The 27,221-nt window shown below is 40.7% G+C and overlaps 1 protein-coding gene across 1 annotated transcript in view; it reads left to right on the top strand.

Annotated features, from left to right (window-relative positions):
- Pard3b (par-3 family cell polarity regulator beta) overlaps positions 1-27,221 on the top strand; it is a 1,010,698-nt gene that overhangs the window by 871,863 nt on the left and 111,614 nt on the right. The window contains exon 21 of the mRNA XM_057761958.1: positions 22,859-22,994. Coding sequence (XP_057617941.1) covers positions 22,859-22,994 — 136 coding nt within the window. The remainder of the gene's footprint in view (positions 1-22,858; positions 22,995-27,221) is intronic.

Raw genomic sequence — 27,221 nt, 5'->3', positions numbered from 1 at the left:
AGATAGACAGGTGGCCATAGAAGATTTCTTTCAAAGTCTGCTGTGCTTTTCAATCCCAGGCCCGATGTCTCTCAGTCATCAGGAGGGAGAGCTGACCCTTGAAGTCTGACATTTGACAGGCTTCAGTTTGTGTCCTTGCTCACGTCCTTTAATTCAGAGGCTGTAAATGGTGTTCAGCGTTGTCTTTACAGGTCAGTCCGTGTCAGGGTTTGTTGTCAAAGTGAGCTCCAAACAGTAGGAACCACTAGAAAAAGTTCAGGCTACTGTTTCCCAGGTTTATCCATGACTCCATGGTCAGACTCCTGGCCTACTTGTTTCCAGTCATTTTTCTGTGAGCACAGCTACCATTTCTATATTGATATTTTCCTCTTTTTATTACACACACACACAGACACACACACACATCTATGTACATGTACAACTTTGTACCACAATCTGGCATCAGATCCCACTACAGAAGACTGTGAGCACCATGTAGGTGCTGAGGATTGAACTCAGATCCTCTGAAAGAGCAGTCAATGCTCTTAACTGCCGAGCCATCTCTCCAGCCCTTCTTCTTTTTAAAGTTACAGTATGCATGTTTTTAAACTAAAACCACTGGCTTGTCTAAATGTGGTGGCCCCTACCTATAATCTAAGTATTGGGGGTGGGGAGTGAGGTAAAAGGGTTGGCAGGAGATTCAAACCAGTGTGGACAGTCTGGAAAGAAAGAAAGGAAGGACAGAAATGAAAAGCACTGGCTTAAAAAAGACATTACCAATGAAAGCCTACATTTATTTTCTATATTTAAAAAATAATAGCATGAGAAACTCACTAGAAACACCTATTTACTGGACAAAACCACATTTGAAGCAGGGTATTGTATTGCCCACTTATGTGCCATGAGACATGGGACTGTTTTGATTGGGGCTGTCGCCGATGGTTTCTGCACAGAAAACGCGCCTAGGGACAGCTTTCAAATGGAATTGTCACTTTTTGTTTAGCAGGCAGGAGACGCTCTGTTGTTGTCAAACCCTCTTTATGAAAGCGTCACCAATGTGGTACACTGTCCTAGAGAAGGGGGTCGCTACTCAGCCCGATGGGAACAGAAGGAGCAAGGCTAGTCGCTGTCAGCACACCCTGTGCTAGAGGGCTGCTTCGTTTAACTCAGACATCCCTGCCATCAGCAGTGATTTAAGTCTCGGAACTGGCTTTCTTTCTCCTGTTCTGGTTTTAGAAAAGTGTGAAAAGATTCATGTAGATTGTTATTCTCTGAAAGTAGTACATGTTAGTAAAGCCAAATGCATTCATGATACCTACTCAATTCATGGAGTCCTGGAAAGTTAAGAAAGCAACCCTAAACTGTCTCTAGATTTTACAGGCACATATACTCATGCACACACACATTTGTGTGCACGTACAAACATGTGCACACACACATGCACACACGTGCATACACTTGCACACATAGGTATGCACACACACACACACACTTTCTCTTTACTGCCTTTTCAAAGATGTTCTAGTTTTCTCAAGATTGGAACCAAGAAATTTCAAAAATTGGTAAAAATAATTCAGTTCAATTTTTCCCCATGGTTCAGACAGGTAGTATTTCTCTTCAGATTTTATATGGTTCATCACACTGAGTTTTATAATAATAATAAATGTTTTAAACTCCATGTAACAGGCAATTATAAATAATAGATGACCAAGTAATATATATTTCAAGGTAGGGGCTAATAAAGAAACTTGTTGATTTCTGTGTATTTTCTCTCCCAAGATACCTCATTCCCCCCAAAATAATATTTTTATTCTTAAATTTTATTTGGTATTTCATTCCCAGAAACAGAAGACAATTAGGAGGAAGCAGTATGCCCTGAGGACCAGAATGGTCCTCACAGCTGCCAGGTTCTGTTGAACACCACGTGGTTATCACCTCTGGGTATGGACAGCAGCGGGAAAAGAAGGTTCTTCTCCACTCCCAGACTAGGAATGCAGAATGGAACAAATAGGGCAGAAATGAATAGAAAAACAAGTAGTCACTTGGATGACGCAGGGGGTGGTAACTTATAACACTGTGGGCGGGGGGAGAAGTCAGAAAGAGAATGATCAAAACTGACTGGATCCGTTGCAGGTAGAAGTTTGGGGTTATTTCACAGATCAGAAGCTCCTTTGATGCTCAGAGATGTGAGCTCTGGGGAAAGCCGAGTCTCATGTGCCCATGCGACTTCCCTACTGTGTTTTTCCCGTGTCGTCTCCCCTGTAGGCATCTGCCATGGTCACTCTCAACCACTAAATCCCTAAACGCCCTCTTCTCCCATTGACGAAAGGGGGCTGCTTCTATGAATTTAGCACATGCCGCCATGCAGTCTTCTGCCTTCCGAATCACATCTAATTCTTAGACTATCAGTTATAAGACACAAAAGCAAACTTAAAATTCTATTTATGACTCAGACAAGCAACACAGTAATGAGATTCTGTGTTATGGAAGCTGTCACATCTCGTCTTGGCCCTGTTGTGTTTAAATGCTCACTCCCTTATTAAACTCCATTAGGGAATTTTACAATACAGGTTGTTTATATGCTACTGGTTCCTGCTGCTGAGAGCCGGGCACGTCTCACTCATACTGTGGGCGATGTGGTAAACTGCTGCGAATAAAACTCAGCAGGAAAGTAGTGGGCACCGACTGCAGGATCCTTCCTGTGTGTCACGGTATCTGCTTCTTTGTGATACTGTTCAAAAGTTGTGGTCTAGCCTCATATGCTTTTCTTTGTAAAAATTCAAGTGATTTTCATCCCACACTACCAGATGTTACATTTGTAAACTTAACCTTCGACCTCCCCTTAAATTCTCCATGAAGTAATTTCCTTGTTGTGTGTTAGATTGGAAGTAATTTACATGTACAGATTTGCTTATGACTTACAAATGCTGTCATCTGGGTGTTCCAATTCGTTTATACCACAACCTGGTAATAGGAGAAAACAAGGGGCTGAATCTGGGGGGGAGGAAGGGGGGAGAAAAATTTCCACAAGACTACCCACTTAACAAATGCCAAGTAACCTACCGCCACCTGGGCAGTACCAGCTCTAACCCTCTGCTTACAAATGTGCTTTGTTGTTTAAAGATGCATTTTAAACTCTGTGTGTGTGTGTGTGTGTGTGTGTGATTTGTTGTTTCTGTTTGTTTTGAGGCAGATGCACTTAAGCTCATAATCCTCCTGCCTCAGTGTACTGAGTGCTGAGATCACAGACCTATTAGATCATCATGCCCCTCTTATTATACTTTTTTCTCAATGTTTTATGAGTAGTTCAAAGAAATTTTAATAACAAAACCTTAAAGCAGAAAGAAAACTTTAAATCAACAATTATTTCATGAGTTGTTAAATACTAACATTTTAAAATACTTTCATCCAGTTTGTGTTATTTCTCCCATGTGTATCACTGTATATATAAAAACATATCATTTGTATGTATGTATGTATGTATGTATGTATGCGGGATGTGAAGATTCTTATGTGAAGATTCTTATGTGAACTAGCCCATGAATATTTATATCTCTTTCATTTCGCCCTTTTGCTTTTGATGCCCTTGTATTGTGCTAATCCTTGGGAATCCTCACAATATTATATAATGCATGTTTATAACTATACTATAATCTTTATAAACTCTCCCTAATACTGGACACTTGAGGTGTTTCCAATTGTCCATGGTTTAAGTTATTCTCTGAGAAGTAGGTAGTTAGAACATTTCACCAAACAGCTTCAGTTATTTCCTTAGGAGCCCTAGAGTAGAAATGAGTGCATCAAGGGGCTGGAACATATTGCTAACAATTTTCTAGAAAACAACAGAAGAAAAAAAAAGCTTCAACTGGCAATGTGGAAGAATATTCATGAGTCACCTGCTTCTGATAACTTGAGTGTTATTGCTTTCTGCCCTTTAAAAGACTTCATTAATTTGATTGGTGAAAAGTAGTGCCATGTCCATTTTTCTTTAAACTTCTTAATGTACCAGTGGGATTAAGAACTACTGCAGAAACTCATGTGGTTCATAGTTACCACTAGACGTTTCTATTCTGCCTCAGTAGTTCATCAGCAGGAATAATGGGTTTTTTGGAATAAACTACTTTTTCCCCTTCAACAGATCTGTGTGTATTTATCAAGACATATTTGGATGTGGGTTTTCATAACCCTCTTGACAAAAAGAATGAATGATGGCACACCTGGGCCTTTTGTGTGCTGAACCAAGTCATATCTGCTTAGATGTGGTTTAATTGACTCACCCTTCCCTCCAATAGAATAGCATCCTTCTGAACAGAGTATTAAAAAAAAAAGACCCTTGCAGTAGATACTGAAAGAAATGTCACTTCAGGGTCTGGACATTGCTATGACAACCCAGCCTCCATCTATCACTGTTCTCATCAGCATGTGCTGCACAGGAGACCCCTTTGCAGTGTTTAATCTGAGAATTTTAATATTAAATATCTATTTGACATTGAAAGCTCACACCTTATTTGCTATTGTCGGGCTTAGTTGATAGACAGCTAAGTCAGTCTCTTTTTATAGTCCATTTCTGAAATGAAACCATAAATTTTGAAGCTGGGCTTCATCATTGCAGAGGAAAGCTTTTCCAGCCTATTGTTGAAATATAACATTTTCCGGGATTTATGAGGTCCAGATTCAGGAAGATCATTTGCCAAGCACTTAAGGCTGCTTTTGCTGCCCTTCGCTTTTTCTTCTGCCTTGAAAACGCACATGGGGAGGGGAAAGCCATTAGAAAAGAAAAATTATCAAGAAGAACATACCATATTTGGTGCAAATGTCTTCCGTGTAAGGGGAGAAAAAAGTCTGCCTTGAGTGTGGGCAGAACTGCACAAGGCTGCTCTCCAGTGACATCCTCAAGTGAGTGTCCGTGACGTCTGTCCTGATGTCAGTGGAAGCCTCTCATTCACAACAGCATTTGCATTTATGCTTAGAACGCAAGCCCTCACCACAGCCTTTCTCGGGGTCTTTGAAGTTCTACGATATGAAAGTTCTGTGATTTGGTCAAATCCCACTTAGCTTGTTTTATTGCTGTTAATTTTACACGGGAAATCGATTCTCTGAAACTTGTGATCACAGTAGCTGTCAAGGGTTGAAAATGAAGAAAACTACCAGACAGCGGCAGATGTGTTAAACACCCCAGAACTACTACACTCATGTAGCACTTTGTCTTCAAAAGGTTTAGTGTCCATGGGCTGGGTTTAAACTAACAGAGAAGCAATGGAGGGAACAATCCTCAATTAGCGATCTCTTGAGTCAGACCACAGGCCATGGGAGCACCTGTCAGGCGAGCCACCAGTCCACCTAGGCTGATCTCACATTGGTTCATTTTGACTTAAAATGACTCAATTTAATATTTTTCTAACAAATGCATTAACTAGAAGAGCGAAGTTCTCCTTTAAATTTTTCTCTAAAGGAACCACCATGTAAAACCATACCAAGTAGGCTTCTCACTCTCTTTGTTTTCAATTGCTGTCCTTAATGCATGAGTTTCTAAGTAGCCTGTTCCCCTCTAAAACTGTAAACAACAGCAGTGAATTGGGATGCACAATTCTGATGCTCTGTCCGTAAAAACCTTTCTCCAGTCTGAAAACCTCTTCTAGACATGGCTCACCATGTGCCTGCTAATCTTTCTATGCTTCTTTGCTTTCATTTTCTTTTTTAAAAAAAAAAAAAAAAGTAATGAATTTTACATTTTCTTTTTGTTCAAAATACAATTGATAAAGGACTTTGAAAACAAAGTATTGGTTCCCACATAAACCATTTGGTTTTCCATGAGACATTGGAATGACTCCTCGAATAAGAGTAATCTCACCTGTTGAAAGGCTCGCCTCCTAATCTTGTCATTTGGCTTTCTTGAGTTGTGTTTTGTTTTGTTTGTTTGTTTGTTTATTGGCTCAAAAGTATACTAACCTTTGACCTCGGGTGTGCTGGTAGTAGAAGGGAAACATCTGTTATCTGCGGCAACAATGTTTTCCCATGTCTTTATGGACAGACTCCAGTTGGTTCTATGTGGAGATGCACTTTGGAGAACATTCAGTCACCCCACTCTGGCTTTGTGTTGTTTATATTGCAGAGCTGCACACTTTAGCATGAAGCTTGATGTTGGTCTTGGTCATGAACCCTGCAAGTGTTTGCGTTTGTACTTAAACCATGATTCCCTTTGTGGACCAGAAGGCCCGTGGTTCAGGCTATTGTGTGATTAGTAGATGTCTTAGGAGTCGAGAAGCGCACCAACTCTGAATCTGACTTGTGTATTTTATGGCAACTCTGTGAATATTCTCTGTGTTACAGAGCAGAGAATGATGACTGCTAAATGTTTTATAGCTTCTCTCCCTTTACCATTCTAGTGACTGTCTCCTACAAAATTTGAGCCCCACCTCAACTGTACAAATCCTCTTTTAATGTTTAGCTGCCCTGAAGTGTATAGTTGTGGAATTCATATAAATATCTCCTTGACAAACCGGAGGCCCTGGCTTAGGAAAAACAGTAAAATGGGCACTGCGAAAATACCACAGAGGTAAACAGATGTCTTTCCTTGTCTGGGGACTCTTGTTCTGGGAAAACAACAACAAAAATGAAAACACATGATTTTTGGCTTCTTTCTTATTCTTATGTCTAGGGAAGAGAAAAAGGACAGGATTCAATTTTACGGTCCCTAAGATTTCAGTATGGAACATTGCAGTTCATAAAACAATATTCAGCTTTGCCCTGAGTTACCATGCTTGAGACTGAGCGTGTTTGCAGGGTACAAGGATTCAGGAACTAGATAGCCTCAAGGAGGGAGTCTGCTCCGAAGCCCATCTCCCTGCCCCCAGCCCCTCCTGAGACGTGAAGGTCCCCTGCTCTGCATCTCTTTCCTAGGCTAATTAGTCTCTGAAGAACTAACTCACCCACAGGTAGATGTCTTGCTGAGTAGATGTCTTGGGATAATGCCCAAACCCTTGAACTAAGGTCAAGGTTCTTCACTAGAGGCAATGAATGGGCAGCCGGGCCTTCCCAGTGGCTCTGGAAACCTATCTTTGAGTCTTTCTTCCCTGGTCCCTAGGTTCGTGTGCCTAAGCAATTCACCTTAAAATAGTAATCAGAGTTCTTCAAAGTGGAGATTGTTGACTGTAAGCTAGCTCAGAGCATCGGGTAGGTAGGTTTCATGGTTTTCCAATGCTTCTGGACTGACTTCACAGGTGACAGGCACATCCCCTTCATGACATCGTAATCCGTTCTCTCTTGCCCAGAGCTGGACTTGACTACACAGTAAAGAGACTGCTCCTGCTTTTCCAGGATACAGAGCAGAACATTTCCATTCAGCTGCTCACCCCAGCCCTGCCTGATGTTTCCACTACCTCGGCAGAGTGCTAGAAAGCAATATGCTTATTAGACAGCTTTATTAATCAGAGTAGAGTGCTGTTTGGCAGTGTCAGATCCTAATGAGGATGAGGGGCTAAATTTAACTCCAAGATAAAGGTCGGCCAGTGCTGCCAGCCTGCCTGCTCTATAGCTGGGAGTTGGTCAATCTCACAGTGCTGCCAGCCTGTCTGCTCTATAGCTGAGAGTTGGTCAATCTCACAGTTTCCAGACAGTTTCATCCAGACCTGCGCATGCTCTATCTAGTATGAAGTCACACAGAAGAGGTTTCCAGTAACACTGTTTCAGCACACACATGTATTCCACAAGCATTAATAAGCAAAGCACATTACCGCTTGGCTAGGTAACCCTTATGGGATCTGATGGCACCAAAAATGTTGTAGCAACTGCTGCCTGAAGAAACGAGGCAATAGGATCATATTGCAGCAGAGAGAACTTCAAGAAATGTAGAGGAATTTCTTTAAACACAGAAGTAATATCTGTGCAATCTATGGAAATGGCAGAGTGATTTGTAGAAAGGTGCTGAGGGTAGACACAGTGATGCTATATGGCTGCATACATGGGAATGGAAAGGAAAAATGATAACAAAAGAAAAACCCTCTCCAGGTAGCTGCACAAGGTGCTATTGAGTAGTCATGGCCCTCCATGTCTCCCACACATACCCCAGCCACTGTACCTAGCCTCCCTCGTCCCTAAAAGCACTACCAATTCTGCCCCTTCCCTTCCTACTTCAACATCTGAACACTCTTCAATGGCTCTCTTGTCTTCAACTCCCACAAACACTTATGAGTTAAAGGTATCTCACGAGGAGACTCTGCCAACTTTTGTAGAAGATACAAGAGTGATTAAACACCTTGTAGCCCGTGGCTACCACCAAGAGGTAGCCAAGATTAAAACCATATCAAGCCTGGGAATGATGATAATACCGCAGGAAAGAGGGAAGGAGCCATAATGTAAGTGCCAAGTACTCTGAGAATTCCAAAGTAGAATGAAAAAGACTTTTTGCCAGGAACGGGCCAGAGACTAATCCAGTGCTTGGAATCAGATGCATCTGAATTTGTCTACTTATCTTCATTGTCGTGGGCACCACTAGGCCCACCCGCCATCTTCTCTGACATGCACCTAATTCTCTCCTGTATTTCAGACTTTGAGAAAAGGTTTTCTTGTTGAATGCAACAACCTCCATTCTGTCTTCCAAAGAAAAGCCAGAATTGATCCTAAAGTTTTCCTTTCAACATGTGACTTCCTGCCTGAAAATCTGTCGTCAGTATATTTCCCTCTGAGTAAGATTCAGAACTCTTACCTTGGCACATGGGGCCAACTAGCTCCAGCCCTGGCCTGCAAAAGGCCTGTGTTTAGAGAAATAGAGATGGGAGGGGCTTCGAAGAGTTTGCTTCTGAAATCCAGCCTGCAGAGGCCAAGGACGGGTTGGAGGGCAGCTGTAGCAGTTGTAGAGGTACAGTCAGGGAGCCGCCAGGCAAGGCGATGCGACGACAGACAAACGGACACAACAGAAGATCGTTTTTTTTCAATGTCTGGTCAAAGGCAATGGAAAAGAAAAGAGAGAGGCAATAGCTTCAGAGAGGATTGGCTTCCTGGACCGGAGCCTTACACAAAGAACAACTTACTGCTCCTATGAGAAGAGAGCATACATAGTCTCTCCATCCTTTCAGCGCAGCTAGGGTCGGTACTGAGCTGGCCAGGGTAGTGTGGGGGCTTCATCATAAGGCATAGCAGCAGAATGAATGACTGACAGTTTCAGGCACTCCCACATTCCAGGCCCAAAGGCAGAAACAGGAGATAACAGCTACTTGGATGACACCCTCATTTGGATGAGGGTAAAAATCACTGACATCATCAAGCTGTTGGCTTTATAGAGAAGCAAGACTTATTTCTCCACTGACAAGGATTTGAGGCACTCAGCAGCTGTTTGGGATTTTATTTTACTTTTTTGTTGGGGGGCGGGAGTGGACTGCCTCCACCTCCTCCTTCAGTCTTCCCTGGTTTTACATCTGTCTTGCCAGCTGTGAGCCACTGAGTCCCAGGGTATGAAACCCAGGGAGACAAGTGGGGAGGGTGTACAAATAATAATTATGTGCTGCTTAAGTCTAAATCTCAGGCCATTGTGTGTCCACGGGCAAGGCCTTCTGATTCAAGTGTGTGCTTCTCTCTCCCTTTCAGCGTCTGTCTGTAAACCTTGGTGGTATTAAGCACGTGTTTTAATAAATATTTTGTTTGCTGTATTCCCATTAATATTCATAGGGAATGGAGCACTTTGGGCTTTGTGATTTTCTAATAAACATTGATGGTGTTACTAGTTTGTACTGAGTATTCAGTATGCTCCATCAAAATGGCAGCTCTAATTAGGTTCCTTGAATTAGCTAATGGATTTTGAGAAAGATAGCTTAGAAAGCTCTTACAGCTGTCCAAGATATTCCTGCCATGGCAGAAAGACAAAAGGCCCCTGGAAGCTACAGACTTCAGAGCTTTAGAAATGCAGCTGACAGTTAAAAAGATAAATTGCATTCATATTTTTCCAGTGAAAGTCCTAATACTGAATTAATGTTATTCCTGTAGCGAGCATCCATTAGGAAACTCATTTTATTATAAGGATGCGTTTTGACCATTAGCTCTCTTTCTTTTGCCCCGCTCCTACCCCTCCCTCTTCTCTCCCCAATTCCCTAGATATTTTGGATGTGGTACTAAAAAGCTTCTTTGAAGAAGAGAGGAAATGATTCTTTTGGGGGGCAGGTTTTAAATTTAAGAACTCTCTTAGATACACAATAAGTATTCAACTTTTAAAGTAAGTCAAGTACTATATGAAGAAATAACACAGTGATTCAATTTAAGGCTGGTGTCTCAGATTTTATGCAGAATTCAAAGAAAATTCAAGCTAGGAGGCAGTGGTCTTATTTATACTTGGAATAAGCGATGATTTCACTGTAGACGAGGAAGTCTCTAATAAAGTGTGTTACTTCCTTCTTTCATGCTAATAGTATGCCAAATACTGCAGAGCCGTATAACACGGCCTTCCTGTCTGCATCCTCGTCATGAATGTTTCTCAACAAATAACGAATTAATGGCATTTGAGTGACTATGTGTCTGCAGGTACACAGAGAAAAGGTGCTGTTGCAGATTAGTTAACAATAAGGTTCGCATCAAAATGTAGAAGTCCTGGTCTCCTCAAAGTTCCTCTCTGATGTGTGTACACTCATTAGCTCTGTACCATGTACCCACTTGGAAGATTATTGCCTGGTCCTCTCACCTCGAAAACTTCGTTTCCTTTCTCTAGTAGCACAGAGGATCCTTTAGGGGAGCGGCTGCTCTGCCATTACCTCCCAACTGTCCACACTCTCCTTTCACTGTTTGCATCTTTGTGTTTCTTCTGCCTCCTCTGGCCTGCCTGTCTGCCTTTTGACCTTTACCCCCACCTCATTAGTAACTTTACCAAAGAAGGGTCTGATCCAGGGAAAGAATGTGAACTTTAAGTCAATTAATTGGGATATTATTCATAGCTCTTGGAAAAACATTTGTTGGGAAAGAAAATAATGTTGTTGGTTTAAATGAGATTTTTTTTTAAATCTTCTTTTGTGTTTATTTTTTTTATACTCTTCCTAACCTCCTTTTCCCACAGATAATTGGGAGCTGATAAGAAGGAGGTGGTTAATAAAAATGGTGGGAACATGGCAGGGAAGAAATATTGTGATGATATAACATATAGATGACAGTTTGAATGCTATAAATAGAGTACACAAGCATTACTAATATATATGAATGAATATATATATTCATTCCATGCCCCCCATAAATTCACCAAAATAGCAGACATCGGTATTTATGGACAAACTGTCTGCTGTCACGGGATGGACAGGCAACTAAAAGCTGAGGAAGCCATGGCTTTTATTCATTTCGCTGTGAGTTATTTGTTGAGTTCTGTTGTTAGCAGCATGGTACCTAATTTTCCTTCTTCTCTGATATTTGCTGACTCATTCACTTTTCATATCTAAATGACAAGCTGACTCCCCTCGCTGGCAGATCCTCGGCACCGCCATCCCCTCTCCTGAATGGGGCCGTGGTTATTTGTTAATTAAAATCCTGTGACTGTTTTCCCCTAAAATGCTGCGGAAAAGAAAAGTCTTTGCCAATCCCTAAAGGACTGGTTTCATTTGTTTTGTTTTGTGTTGCTTTAACCTTCTGACCTGTAATTTGGCAGCCAGTACCTTTCCCCTAATGGGAAATGTGTCACTCTATTAATGATGTATCATACATCATCATCAGCTCATGTCAGATAAACAAGAGCTCTGGTTATAGCAAATCTGGAAAGGTCCATGCCTGCCCCCTTGCTTCAATCATCATTGGTCCTTAGGTGCGGCATCCAATCTTCAGTGGTTAGGTATGGCATCCAATCTTCAGTGGTTAGGTATGGTGTCCAGTCATCATCAGTGGTTAGGTATGGTGTCCAATATTCAGTGGTTAGGTATGGCGTCCAGTCTTCAGTGGTCTTTAGGTGTAGTGTCCAGTCATTTGGGAGATGAGACTAGACTGTGGGTTTTGCCTATGATGTGGCTAACTGTTGAGTCTGAATTGTATGCACACACACATGAAGAAAAATCACAAAATGCAAAACTCCATAGAGATCAAGGGTTCATCACACAGATTAATTCTTCCAGGCTGACCTTGGTGGAAAGTCTGTTATGATGCTGCTGTTGTCCTGACTGAAAGTCCCTTTGTCCCATTCAGAAGGATGAGTACGAGCAAGCTCTTTAAATCCTCTGTTCCCCACATGTTCCTGTTCTTCCCTGGAGCTCCCCCTTTGCATGTTCCATTCCCTCCTCTTCCATGTTTAGCCTCCTGGTCATATCTATGTCTCCTCCCCAAATGGAGCTAATCACTTCCTCCGCGTAGCAGCCACGGGACTTCACTACACACCATGACACTTCCTCATGATACTGCCACACTGCACTACTTATTTATTTATTTATTTATTTATTTATTTATTTATTTATTTATGTCACCAAGTCCCCCACTGGACTGTGAACATCCCTGACGGTTGGATATGGCCCTGCTGGAGAAAAAGTAGAGTTCCAATGAATGTACAGGTCAGAAAACAGTGAGTTAGTGGAGAGATCCCATAAAGGTGGCCAATGGCCTGTTTGATGTCTGGTTACTGTTTTCCATTCCAAGATGAAAAGGGGGTTGGCATTGCTCTAGCAAGGACTTGTAAGAACCTGAACATCTTTTAACAAAGGAAACAATCTATAGGCTGTGATAGTGCTGACTTTGAACCGTCCCAAGATCCCTGAGGCCAGAATGTCAACAGAGCACCAGTGTACCCAAGAGGATCTTCCATTATGCAAAATGAGAGCTAGGGGATATTCTTGGACCCAGTGTCCTTTGGAACATAAGTTGATCTTACCTTTGTATTCATCTCTTGGGAGTCAAGAATCTGTTTTGGTTAGGTGGTTGTTCTAAGTATATTTAAAGCTGCAGAAGATCTCAGCATTTGTGCATTAGGTGAAAAAGAAATAAATGTAGAGCTCTTGAGAGTAAGTCATTAGCAAGTTCTTAGTCTGGTGGACCTAGTTATTTTAACAATAATCATATCATTATACTGCAAATGGAATGACCTGTTTATCAAATTGTGAGATTCAACATCATGCCTCATCGTTAACATCTTCCCCATGGTCACAAAGCTGTGATTCAAGCATCACTTCTGTGTGGCTAGTTTGTTATACACATTCCTAACAGACATGAAGGTAAGGACTAAGTTGCATATATATATATGTATATTTATAAATTATGTATAATATATATATATACATATACATATATAAAATACTTTGGTTCCTCACATCTAGGGTAGGTCTAAACCACAACTTTTAGGTTCTTTCAACTAAAGTATATATTTCTCTGTCACTTTAATTATTTTCCTAAACTCTTCTACTGAAAGAGAAAATGGGAGACAGGGATTGATGTGTAAGAAACTGCTGTCTTCAATGCCTAATGTGCATACATTCTCCAGACTGTTCTCTGAATTACAGTGCTACCATCCATGCACTGGATCATTAAGAAGTCCTTCCTTCCCCTTAAAATCATGTCACCTGTTAAGGCTGACTTCCTTGTTAACCAGAAGGGATGACCTGGATAGCCAGCTGCTGAGAAGCTAGGTTGATGGCACTCCATGGTCCCCCAGGAAGTGAGACCTTCTCTGTCCATTCTTCTGAGGAAGAGGAAATTCTAGGAGGCCTAGAATTTCCCAAGGTTTCATGGCCTGCAGCCCACAAAGGCTTGCTTTCCCAAAATGACCCTGAAAGCTTAATCCACATCTAAATGTCAGACATGTATTCTTAAAACTCAAGCTGTGTTTGATTGAAGCCTAGAAGGTAATAATTTCATCTTTCAGATCCTGCAGCTATTGGTGTGAATCTCTTTGGGAGGGGTGTGTGCGCACATATTGTTACTAATTTGTTCAATAAAACTTCCTTCCTCGTTGCCTTGTTCTCTGTTCCCATCAAGAAGATGAGTGCAAGCTAAAATAACACAAACTTGGTTGGTTTCTTCCATTTACTTTTATCTAGATTTTGTTCATTTTATTTTGGACCATAAAATCCTCTGATAAAACTTTTAAGGTTTCAAGTGGACTTACATCTTAAAGTTAGCTTTCAGTCATTATGTGGACTAAAGATCTGTGTGTATTCGAAACTAGCCTGGAAGACCCTGCAGGAGGATGCTCTGTTGATTCCCCCTTCTGACCCCTCAGCCCACCCAGTGTTCTTCCCTTGAGCTCTGCATTAGACTGTTTCTCCCCATTGTGTGCACAGGACCATGTTAGACCCATAATGCCAGTCTGAACACTGGGATCCCATTCACAAAAGCATAAAACTCAAGAAATGAAAGACTGTTAGAAACTATCACGAACAGAAGCAAACTAAGTTAGCTCATATCCAGGGAAACTTCAGTGGATGGAAGCTCTGATGGGAACATCTAACTGTTAAAATTGCCCAAGCTTCTGTTTACATCTAAGCACTGATAAATTAAATCTATCAATTAGATGCAGTTCTGATGCAAGGCCGTGTAGCAGAGTCTACAGGACGGCAACACAGGGCACGGTTCATTTATCATCTCAGATAGAAGACGCAGCTCCACATTGACCCACATCTATTTTTTTTTTTGCATTGCTGTATACTTGTTTGGCAAACACATTGAGAAGAGATGAAAGGATAATTTTGCCCACCATTCTATGTGAATTTTTAGCTATATTTGAAAACAGTTCTTTTTTAAGAAGTAAACATTACCATATAAATAACTTATGAACATTTTCTATGATCCCTGTGTACTTCATATTGTTTATAAAATTGGCAAAATGCCTTGAAACAATATAGATTAGATATATACTTATGTGAATATACATATATATATATACACATGTTTGAAAGGTCTAGTATATAGGCAAATTATTTAAGCTTACAAATACTCTACTATGTTTGTTAGCAGAAATATGCCTTAATAGTATTCAACTGTGGGTAATTCATGGCCATTTTATGATTAAGACAAAATGGCCTTGGTAAGTTGAATTCAGCCGGCAGGTCCTTGTATATAAGAGAATAAATGTGATTACCTGTGGCAGGCTTATAAGGTGAGTGGAAACAACTCGAGTTGTATTGTTGAATTGTGATCCACATTGGCAGTGCCACTCTGGGGAGTTTCAGTTCCTTCTGGAAGAAGAGGCAGAGAAGCAGGGTGTTCTGACCTCAGAGAGCAGCCCTGCATTTGTCTCAGCTGATAAAGAGCTAGGTAGAGTCTATGCCTTTTCTCTGAAGACATGACATCGATCTGGTGGCAAATCTCACAACGCTCCAATGCAGGAGAATGGTGCCTTTCATGCATCAGTACAATTACATTCCAGGTAATTAGTAGCTGTGTTTGTGGTGTGAACGGCAGCGCTCGCCATTGTGCAATCAAAAGTATCATTTCTTTACGCTCCACCATTACAGCTTGTTTCACTGTGGTCAGTCCAGCCAGGGTTACAATTTCCAAGATAAATTTCCAAGCTGTAGAAGTCAGAGGGTCAGTTCATCCAGGTGGGACAGAAGTACCAAGATGTGAATCTTAAGGGAAGCAGATGTGAGGAGCAGGAAGTCTGTGGAGAAAGCGGAAAGGACAGGCTGTCACTGCCATGGCAAAGTCAGGAGCGCGTTAGTCAAGGCACATTGTCACATTATTGCATCTGGGTCAAATGCCACCAGCGCAGCCCGGGGAAGGACCAGGATCTGGCCTGAGCTAATATAGGATCGTGCTTTGTGGGTTTTTCATTACCTATGACCCCTACTTGAAGCAATTCCTCTGAAGCAGGTTTTGAAGGCCCCACCACATCCTGGCATAAGCAGTAGGCTAGAGCAGCCTTAGACATGTGCACTTTCCAAAGCTGTATATTAATATAGCACCTAGGTTACTTTCCCGCAGCTCAACAACCGCTTTGTTATGCGATATTTCTATCTTTAGTGGCCTAACCTCTGTCTCCTGATGTCCTCTGAGTACACTCCCTTGAAGAAACAGGGAATTCCATACGTAAAATGCTGACTTTGTCTGTAACTAACATCGTTTGCCTGTTCTCTAAACTAGTCAGTCTTAATCAAGGAACTTAAATGCGGCCATCCTAAACAAGAGGTTCTTAATTGCAGCAATTGTTTTAATCACAAAGTTAACTTAATTCTGGTAGAAACCATATGATCGAGGTAAATCCTAATTATTTTAGGGTGAACTGTTGGCAAAACTCAGTGAAAATGGAGAGTATCCTTTTCACCAGAGCTATTAGGATCAGAGTCTGGGCCCTGGCAGCTTTAACAAGCGAGGCTCAGCCAACTATCCTCAATAGGCCAATTAATGAGACAAATACTAAAAAGCCAGGGAAAAAAAAAAAGATTTATTCAGTATAGCCAGTTGGGAAAAGGAACAAAGAGGTCCAGTCCTCCTCAAGTCTATCTTCTAAGCTTAGATCCGGGTTTAAACAGAAGGCAAGAAGTAGCCATAACTAAGAAGACTTGGCCAAAGTGTGGTCCCACCCATTGGTATACTCTTGGATCCAGTCTCTCCTGCAAGGTGGTCTGACAAGTTGTTAGATAAAAGTGGAATCTCTTTCCAGGACAAGCCCCCATCCTGGCTATGCCCCCCCCCCCCCGCTGGAAGTGCCCCCCAGCTGTGTCGCCCCCCACCCCCTGCTACTGTGCCCCCACCCTGGCTGTTCCCCCCCCATCCCCGTCCCCCTCTCCACACTAGGACTCTTGCTTTTATCATTCTATCAGCATAACACTCCTGCGGAAAATTCCAGTTTCTTAGGGCCCATTGTTTCAATTGGAAGGGCCCATGTATTTCTTTAGAATATCTTTGCTCCTGTGAAATAGTTAAATCATCATAGATAATGAGGGAGAATTTGAGAAGAAATTAGAAACAAGAATCCCAAAATGCTACCCATGGTTAGGCTTCCACAATGTCACTGGATGCAAAATCAAGATATCTGAAGCCAATGCAAGACTAGGTTACTCCTTGGTGTGTGAGGTTTGAAATGCATAATCGCAGTTTTCAGTAAAAATCAGATAATTTCCAGAACTTTTTGGGACAAAAAAATGTAATTGGGAGAATTCTATAGAATTGAACCCTCTTAAAATCAAGTATTTATTATTAAGTATCTTTAATATTATTGGCACACTATTTAAATGTATTTTCATCATGGAATGTTAATTCTGTAGTATTTGTGTAAATGCTGTCAGGTCTACAGAGTGTAGAAATCTAAATGTTTTTTAATTACTCATTGTCTTCAATACATACATAAGAATAAGATCCTCCCTTTATGGCCCACAGAATCAACTGAGCAGGACTCCTGGAACTTGCAGAGATCCGGGAGCCTATAGGGGTCTGATATAGGTCCTCTGCATATGTGTTATGACTGGGTACCTTGGTGTTTCTGTGGGACTCCTAACAGTGAGAGAGACAGGGACTGTCTCTGACTCTTTTGCCTGCTTGTGAAACATTAATCCCTCTACTGGGTTGCTTCATCTGCCCTTAATGCTATGATATGTGCCTGGGTTTATTGTTTCACTGAGGTAGCTGGGAGGCCTGCTCTTGGCTGAGGGGAGGCAGAAGAAGGAATAGATCTGAGGGGGAGGGGAAAGGGAGGGGGAGTTCCTGGAGAAGTGGAAGGAGGGGAAAGAGTGCCGTAGGGATGAAATATATGAGCGAGAGAGAAAAAGGATAAGATCCTCCATACATAGATAAGAATCTCTCACATTTTTATTGGGCAGGAATTTTTTTTTTTTACCAGCAAAACCTTGTAATCATTCCCATGATAACCTGCCTTCAGCTGGATGGTTTTCTTAGAATATTTTGTGGAATTTCTAGTATGGTTAGCAAAATAAAGCTCCACACAGACAACTTTCCCTGCAGCCTCTGGCTGCCTCTCCACTCTAGACTTCATCCACAGTCTTGGTCTTTCATGTGGGATCTTAGTCAGATGTTGATTTTCTTCTGCACTCTGTTCAGTTTTATGTCAGTTTCCCACATGAGCCTGTTAGTGATATAATATTAATTGCCCAGAAATGTCAGTCTGCAATCGCTCCAACGTCATTCCTTTAATGAATACAGACTTCATTGCTTGTATTCCTATTACTTTAGCTACTTCGATTTCTATTTTTATAGCAAAGATCTGTGCAAATAAAAGAATATCAAAAGGTATGCCTATAAATGCACCGCACTAAATTCCCTCTGTGTTGAAATGCCTGTGAACTGTTGCTCCAGAATGCCTGCTGCATTTTAATGCCTTTCTCCCAAGGCAACATGATATAGAAGAAACAGCTAGAGTTTTACAGGCGCACAAATCCTGGCCCACCACGCAATGCTCATATTTCCTTACTTCTCTGAGCCTTGGTGTGCAAGTCTGGGAAACGCCAACAATAACATTGTCCTCACAGATTTGACTGAGGACAGGAGCACAGATACCGTGTCCAGGACATCCCAGCTGCTCCATAAAGCTAGATTACCTTCTGCAGACCACAGCAGCAAGGAGAGAAGACTGCACCATGCTCAGACTGATACCCATTTCTAAGAAGTTTTCCAGTGGAAGGAATTATGAGCAAGGAAGAGTAAGTTTAGAATCCAGAAAAGTATGTAGTGCTCTGGTGTGAAGGACTTCACATATGGTCTTTATTTATGACTATCGATTACTGTAAAGAAAATGAAATTCATTACAAAATTAAGTTTTGTCCAGCTCAGTGGTGTTCTAAGAAGGGCCTGTTTAAAGATACTGCCTTTAAAAACACAGGCTATGTAATTGGCAAAAAATCCTAAATAACATAAATGTCTTGCTATATAGCTTGAGTTAATTCAATATTCTAAGACCATTACTGGTCACCTACATATAGATACAGCTATTTTTGTAAGAATGGCCAGACTCAACTGGGTGTGGTCATGCGCAAGTACAATCCTTGCCTTGGTGGAAACAATCACAGAGGATCCAAACTCTAATTTGCCCAATCAACAACAAATACAGAGACCTAATCTTCCATGTAGTGGCGTAGATGTTTAATCCTTTAAGAGCTTTGAGTTTCATCAGAACTTGATGTCACTTCTGAATATGTCAGGTAGAAGGTTTCCCAGAGTTCCTGCTACTACGTTCCATAAAAACAAGATGATAGACCTGGTGGCACCTAGGGACTTTCAGGAGTGAGACCTTCAGGAGTCAAATCCTGTGTGCTAGCCTTAAGTCCCTCATGGTTTTGTGTCTGCTAGAGGCCCAAGTCTCTATGATATAAAGAAGATAGATGATTTCAATCACAAGTCACTCCAGTCAACAGGAATGTTTGGAGTCACACTAACTTTCTTAGTCATCTATACCTGATTGCCTTCTCTTCTTCATTTAGATGAGCATAACAATAAACATTATCTTTTAATATTATTTTCAGACTTTGAAATATTTTCCAAAGCTATTACACTAGAATTATAAATAAAGTCCATTCAAGTGTCTACTCTATAGCTTGGTAGTTTTCTAAAGTCCTGGCTTCAGAAGGATTCTAAAGTTCTCCAGGGTCCTTCAGAAAGAAGAGCGTAATTTATTTGTGGTGTGCACTCTGACCAGACAGCAGAAATAAAAGTTTGCATCAATATATTTATGGTATAAGTTATTATTATAATGGTTGATAATATTGCTACAAAATATCTATAAATCTAGCATCAAATAGCTAAATTTACATAACTTTAACACAAAATAGAATCAATTGATTACTATGCTTTTGACACTATAATATATAACAGTTTATTAGTTTAATGATAAGCATGTATTATCTACTGAGAAGTACTGAAAAATGAATTAGAATGTGTGATTCCTAACGTTAACATATAAAACACTTGGAAAACTATACTGTTGTTACTAAAGGGCAGAAAGAGGTTTTTTAGAAACAGGGAAATAAGACTATTCACACTTGGGAGAAGACACAGCACATTTTGCATGGAGATACTCCATGACTTTCCTCTTGTTTTTCACTGGGGCCAGATTTCTCTTCCAGGTACATAGTCATGCTCCTGTCGGCCATGAGGGACTTTTTGTGAATGCTGAACAACTGCTTTTATATTCTTGCCTTACTGTCTTATTTGAGAATGGCAAGCTGATCAAACCCATATTTTTAAATTTACGTATTTATAGGCATATGGAAGAACAGTTTATAGTCTGAATGTGATTTTTTCCCACCACAAATGGAAGAATATTGTGATGTTTGGTCCTTTTATAAAAACAGTACCTTACCAGTCACTTTCTTCCCTTTTTCTGTTTTCCTTTATTACTGATGACTTCATTCTACTTGAATTCAATGCTTCAGTTTCTTTGGGGTAAACTAATAGATTATGTATGCAATGTTTGCACCACGTTGATTGAACTCATCTGGTGAGTTTGAATGCTGCTCTTGCATCTCTGCTCTTGCATCTCTTGTATTACTAAGGAGCCCAGGCAGCTCTCAGAGTAGAGCATGCTGCTCTTACCGCATGTGCTCCAAAAAAGCTTAGCAGTCCCTTATTGTATTTGAGGGTTATCTTTTTTAATTAAAAACAAAAAGGAAGGAGAATTAGAACTATTTTAAGAATTTTTCAATTCATAGGAAAAAGGAAGGTCTGTGTCATCCCCCCCCCCCTTGTAGGCACTTAACTTACTCTTTTTTAAGATTTATTCTCATTATTTTCAATTATGTGTTTGCATGTGTGTCTGCATGGGTGTGTGCATGTAAGTACAGGTGCACACATAGACCCAAGGTGGCAGATTCCATGGAGTTTGAATTATAGGTGGCTGTAAACATGTAAACATATGTGCTGAGAATCGAAGTCCTCCTAAGTATGGAGCCATCACTCCAACCTCAGGGTTTGCCCTTTCTTAGTCAAAAGCATTGATTGTTGATCAATTGACATCTCTAGTGGACCCGTGAAGCCCAGTGGCCAGTGCATACTTACTGGTGAGAAGCCACACAGCCAACATGTGGGCATGCTGTCCACTACTTTCCCATCCAGTAGAAGACCTTGTCCTGAAAACATGTTTACTTACAACTTTATTTCTTATAACTTCCTAGCTTAATTTCCAAATACTTTCCTTTGTTTTGAGTTAGCTCTTTTTTTTATAAGGTGTCTCATTTAAGTGTAAAACTAAACAGTAATACCTAAGGACCTTTATGACATGCAAGGTTCTTCACATCAGAGTCTCTACATATTTATCCAATAGTCCCTTGTTCCTCTTCCCACAGTCTCTCCCATATAGTTCATAAACTACAGAGTGATTCTTATCCAAGACTCAGGTCATCAGTAATTACTAATACCATGAGGAAGGGAGCACATATCTTCTGATGTGAAGGGGGGTAGAACAAAGGTAACTGGGACCTCTACTTGCCCAAATGTGCTGACTGGGGAATGAATCCCCAAAGCAAAATGTTTTTGTTCCTATAAGTTTCAACTAGAGTATCACCTCCTCTATGGAGCCTTCCACTATCACCTCCCATGGCCTGCTCTCACCCTGTCAAAATTTAAGCACTCATGTTCCCAAAAGCCCTGTGCAGATTCTTCCAGTGGCAGTCAAATCCATTCCTCCGAGATTGTGGTTCATGTAGTCAGACATTTCTCTCCCGCCCATTTGTTCCCGGCATCTGCTTCCCAAATAATTGACTCGAGGGCTTAACACAAATTGTAAATGCTCAGCCATAGCTCAGGCTTGTTACTAGGTAACTCTTACTCTCAAATTAACCCATATTTCTATTTATGCTTTGCCATGTGCTGGTACATTTATTAGCATGGCACAATCGTCACCTGGGCCCACTGCATCTGGCTGGTGATTCTCCACTTCGCCTTTCTACTTCCCATCATTGTTAGTTTGATTGCCCTGCCCACACTTCCTGCCTGGCTACTGGCCAATCAGGGTTTTATTATACTAATTCGAGTGTACAAATCTTTACAGTGTACAAGAGGATTATTCCACAGCAGATTCATCCAGGAAAGGATATGAAATGCTCATCTTTACTTCTCCAGATCTTAATGTGAGGTCTGGCACAGTGGGACTCTCAATCGTTAAATGAACCAGTGAGGTTCAATGGCAGGTCAAGCCCTGTATATCTGTTTTGTCTTGTCTCCCTGGGCTGATTAGAAAGCATAAGCATAATCCTGGTTATGTTAAAATAATCATAACAAATCAACTCAACCTATAAAGGGGCCACTGGTCGTCCAAGGTGGCACTGGGCAAGCTGTAATCTTAAGCAGAATCAGTGGGTAACACAGAGAGACATGACCCTTGGACAAAGAGCACACTGAAACACTGGACAGCTGTCTACCTTCCCCTACCCAAATCTTTCCCTTATTGCCATATCTCTCACCTTCTTTCTTTCCAGTGGTCTGTCTTACTCATACAGTGGCCTGTATCCTGGCACCACCTCATCCCCTAACACACACACACACACACACACACACACACACGTCTTGAGTTTCACTGAAAGGAATGCTGGTGCATGCCAGCCAATCATTTGTCACATCCAACCTTCAGGTCAAACACTGGGATTTGATCTCAAATAAGCAATGACATTTGAAAGAATGAGATACCCATATTGAAATTTAACCAAACACTGCATATGTGATTGTAGAAGAACACAGTGAGTTTTTGAATTGCTCTAGAAGCTCAGGACATGATCTTACCTTCTCATTCCCAAAGCATTTATTAATCCCAAATCAGATACCTTAATACTTGGAGCTAAGTGTGTGTGTGTGTGTGTGTGTGTGTATGTGTGTGTATGTGTGTGTGTGTGTGTGATATGTCCTTTCTTTGCTTATTACTGATTTTACCATTTTCCTAGTATAAATTGCATTGTCAAATTTCAAATTTGGACATCAGACCCTTTAACAGGGAAAGAAAAAGGGGATCTCCGAGGCTGATGTCCACCATGTGACCATATCTATTCTTGTGCTACAGTGGCCGTCCCATGACTGGTAACAGTGACCGCATCCAGAAACTTCGGAAGGAGTACTATCAGGCTCGAAGAGAAGGATTCCCTTTATATGAAGATGAAGAGGGACGAGCAGGGCCATGTGACCATGACCTCCGCTGGGTAAGCCCATGTCTGATTCCAATCAGAAGTTTCTCTCGACCAAAATAATTCAGAGCAGAATTCCACAGTCAGGTCAAGAAAATTCTGTGCATATCAGGTTACATTCATGTTTCTTGAGTTTTATAGATATGAACATTACCCAGACCACAGTCATCTTCTCCCACAGAAGTTGTTTATTTCAATCAAACCGCAGAACTGCACTTGTTCATTTTGTCTGCCCTCTTGCTTACTTTCTGTTGGGTACCTCACCCGTCTGGGGCAAGTAGGTCAGCCACTTTAAAGAGAACAAGGAACATTTGTGTACTTTAACCCTTCCACTCCTCCTCTTAGACCTAGAAGTAAATTTCAGAATATTGTTGTCAAAGATACCTACTGTTTGTATATGAGATCTGAGCAATTCATGCTCCCCAAATCTTACCAGTATAATAGCATGGTGTAAGGGCCATGCAGTGGTGTTGTGCACCTTTAATTCCAGCACTTGGGAGGCAGAGGCAGGTTGATGTCAGTGAATTGGAATCCAACCTGGTCTACAAAACAAGTTCCAGGACAGCCAGAGATACACAAAGAAACCCCATCTCAAAAATCAAACAAACACAACAAACAGAATGGCATGTTTTTTGTAGAAGGGAGTTTTTGTAGGATTCACGGTGCTAATTCATTCAACATTCAAGGAACAGAAGAGAATCTTGTTAGCACTGAAGGCAGACTCTGATTTCTGTGTAGCATTTTTCCTGTCTTGTAGGTCGACCTATAAATACACACAACTCATGAGCACCCACAGAAATGCCCAGGGGCAGAGCTTAGAGTAGGATGATGAGAACTTGTCAGCTACAGTGTGTAACCTGCAGCTGGCACTCAATACATGTCACTATAAGTATTAGCTCTAGGTACTATTATTGGAAAAGAGCGGAGTCATTGTAATGTCCTGGCTGGAACCCATCCTTTGAGTCCTCTTGGATGATTGGAACCTTCTAGTCTATCATCTTGGACAACAGACATATTAAATGGGAGTTTCCTGCTCTGGGTTTCACACACATTCACAAGATCACTGGGTGGAGAGTGCAGCTAATGCCCTTTAGTTCTCACGTCTGCATCATATGAGCTCGTGAATAACATGTGCTCAAATTCCAACACCTCCCACTGTTTTCCAGAACCATGGCCCCTCAGGCCAGGAGGTGCTGTTTCATATAATAGAGTTTAAAAACACTAGTGGAGCAGGGAAGGTGGCACACACCTGTCATCCTAGCACTGAGGAGTCTAAAGTAGGAGGATCAGGAGTTCAAGGCTAGCCTAATTTTTGTGGTAAGATTAAGATACATGAGATTCAGTCTCAAAAAATAAATCCAAAGAAATGTATAAATTCATATTAACAAAAGTATGTTGTGTGTGTATGTTGTGTGTGTTGTTGATCCAAACCCAGAGATGTCAGCCTCTTTAGGGAAAAGCATGTCAGACTATGTAGCCAAATCAGTACCTTTATATTTTATACAGATGTTAGAATTAAACAGAATGACATTCACAGTGGTGGGGCAATGTGTCTCTTAGATTCACCATAATAGAAAAGAAAGATTTCTATGGAATAACAGATGCAATAATAATTCACCCTGTCTCAAACTTGATCCTGATTGATTTACTACCTTAGACAAGAGATGAGGGGCACTTGTTAGGCAAAGCTCAGACTCCCTTAACAAACAAAAGCCAGTGATAAAGTGATTGCCACCATCCCAGGAACAGAACACCATGTCCGACGAATTGAAAAGTGTTTATGAATTCCTATGAGCAGAATAAGAAAGTGATTTCAGAATGGCTAGCCCTTGCTATCTTGGCTTTGTTTAAAGATTTCTTTACTTTGAGCTAGGAGGATGAGGATGCTAAGCCTCAAAGAGACTGAACAGGCCTGTGAAGCTCACCAAACCTGAACTGGAGGCTGATCCCTTGAGAGCTGCCTTTTCTAATGATTGTCTTTATACCAAACAAACTTGTAACCAAACAGTTTAGTGACTGAAGAAGTATCTATTTTAATTTGTGTTTCCCATGCTCTGGTGTATTGAGCTTTGCCAAATGTGACTGATTTTACTTTCCCAGACAATTTGAGTCTAAGGCATCCCAGAGGGATTCTGGGAACTGCACTGTCATAAAAGACAAAGTATCTTTGTGATTGCCTGAGATACTCCAAACTGGGGATTAGCATCTCAGTATCCTTTCTACTCCTTCCCCTGTGCCAAAAGAAAACACTGGTACCTTTTGTCTAGGGGAGGCCTACGAGAGCAAGTTTAGAAAAATTAACATTTTATTTCTGCCTCTCAGCCAGACTTAGCAAAGCATCTTTCATGAGCCTGAAGTGTCTAGAGTAGGCTGGTCCTCAGACCACAGAAGTTCTTGTTAAATTCAACTCAAAGGGCAGGGAAAGAGAGCTACCCCTAGCAACTTATAATTCCCCAGGTAGTCAACAAGGAATCTGAGATTCAGACTCAATAATAGAAACTGAACATTGGTTCCTTCCATTTCCATAAATCTCTAAGCAATCCCTGTTTGATCATAAAATCATCATCATCATCAAAAATATTTCACAGACTTTGAGATGTCCCAGTAAAGTACCACACTCAGGTCAAGAGGCCTAAAGAATGTTCCCCACAACCATCCTATTCCAGAAAAATCTGTGCCCCCAGAAAACTAGGAAGATAAATTATCCTATAACTAATCCTCCCTTGCTATCCTCAAGACCACTCTGCAGATAAAAAAAAAACCTGCATATGTTCAAGACCCTTATTTAAAATGCTAAGGATTTGTATAGAACCTGTAGACTTTCTCCTGTATACTTTGGAGCATTTATGGACTATTGATGATACCTAAGGTAATGCCAATGTTATGTAGATAGTTTTAATCTCTGCAATTTAGAGAATAATGATAAGAAATTTTATATGTATTCAGTAATTTGAATTGTGTCTGTGTGCTCGTGTTTGTGGGTGAACAATTGTACAGGTGTATATACACATGTGTGTAGTCAGACTTTCTTTGACCATCAGCTCCCAAATAATGACACAGAGACTTCTTACTAATTATGAAAGCTTGGCCTTAGCTTAGGCTTGTTCCCAACTGGCTCTTATAACTTAAATTAACCCATTTCTATTATTCTAAATTCTGCCACGTGGCTTGTTACCTCTCCTCCATACTGTGTATTTGACTTTCTCCATCTAACTGTCGAAATCTCCACCTCTCAGATTCTTCCCAGAGTTGCTATCTCTGACTGGATGTCCCATCTATCCTCTCCTGCCTGGGTATTAGCCATTTAGCTCTTTATTAAACCAATCATAAGGTGCCTTTGACCCAGTGAAATGTCCTACAATATTTCCCCCTTTTGTCTAAACAAAAAGGAAAGGGTTTAACTCCTAACATATTAAAACTATATACAATAAGAACAATTATCAGGAAAGAATTACATTCATGAAGTCTATTTCATATTTATTTGACAGCTTTGGAGAAAGTGTTCTATTATGTATTCTATCGTGGCGAGTCCGAAGTATTGTACCTAAATCACTTTGTATCATAACTTGTATCTACAACCTAAAAATATCTTTTTAGACATAAAATAGTTTCTTAGATAAACAACTTAAGTTTATATGTTTCTCAACCTTTATAAACTTTACATCCAATTTGGACAGCATATTGTCAGCAGTCAAGGCAAGAGCAGTTTCTTCTGCAAACTCTGTATAGAAGTCCCTCAATGCCCATCATCTTCTCTGAAGTAAACGGGTGCTGCCAGGAGCAGTTATATCTCACTATCATGAAAAGCTTTATGCTATTAAAAATCTTAAATTCTGTAGAACTCTGAAGTGTTTGAAGACCACCTATCTATCTAAAATATATCTCTGTTTGACTTTGAAAATATACCTAACATAACACCAAGTCTGATTGTTATAGATGATGAACTCTTAGCCTGAATTTTTTAATTATCCTAAATAGTTTGTAATAATTGCTTTTAAGAACTAGAACTTTACATTACATTTTTAAGTGAGCTGTATGGGTACAATACCTTAAATAAGAGTAGAAACATACATACAGTATAACAAAAATAACCTTAAATCTGTATCAATATAGAAAATCCATACCAATGTAAACATTTGAGACTAGTAGTTGCTTTTCAGTAGATTCAGTAATCTACCATTTTATCTTATCATTCCTATATCCCCCCATTTTTCCTTTCAGAAAGAGATCCTTGAATCCAAC

This window comes from Chionomys nivalis, chromosome 2, assembly GCF_950005125.1.
Source record: "Chionomys nivalis chromosome 2, mChiNiv1.1, whole genome shotgun sequence".
Classification (NCBI taxonomy): Eukaryota; Metazoa; Chordata; class Mammalia; order Rodentia; family Cricetidae; genus Chionomys; species Chionomys nivalis.
Note: the sequence above shows the minus strand (reverse complement) of the source record. Positions and strands in the feature narration are given on the sequence as shown.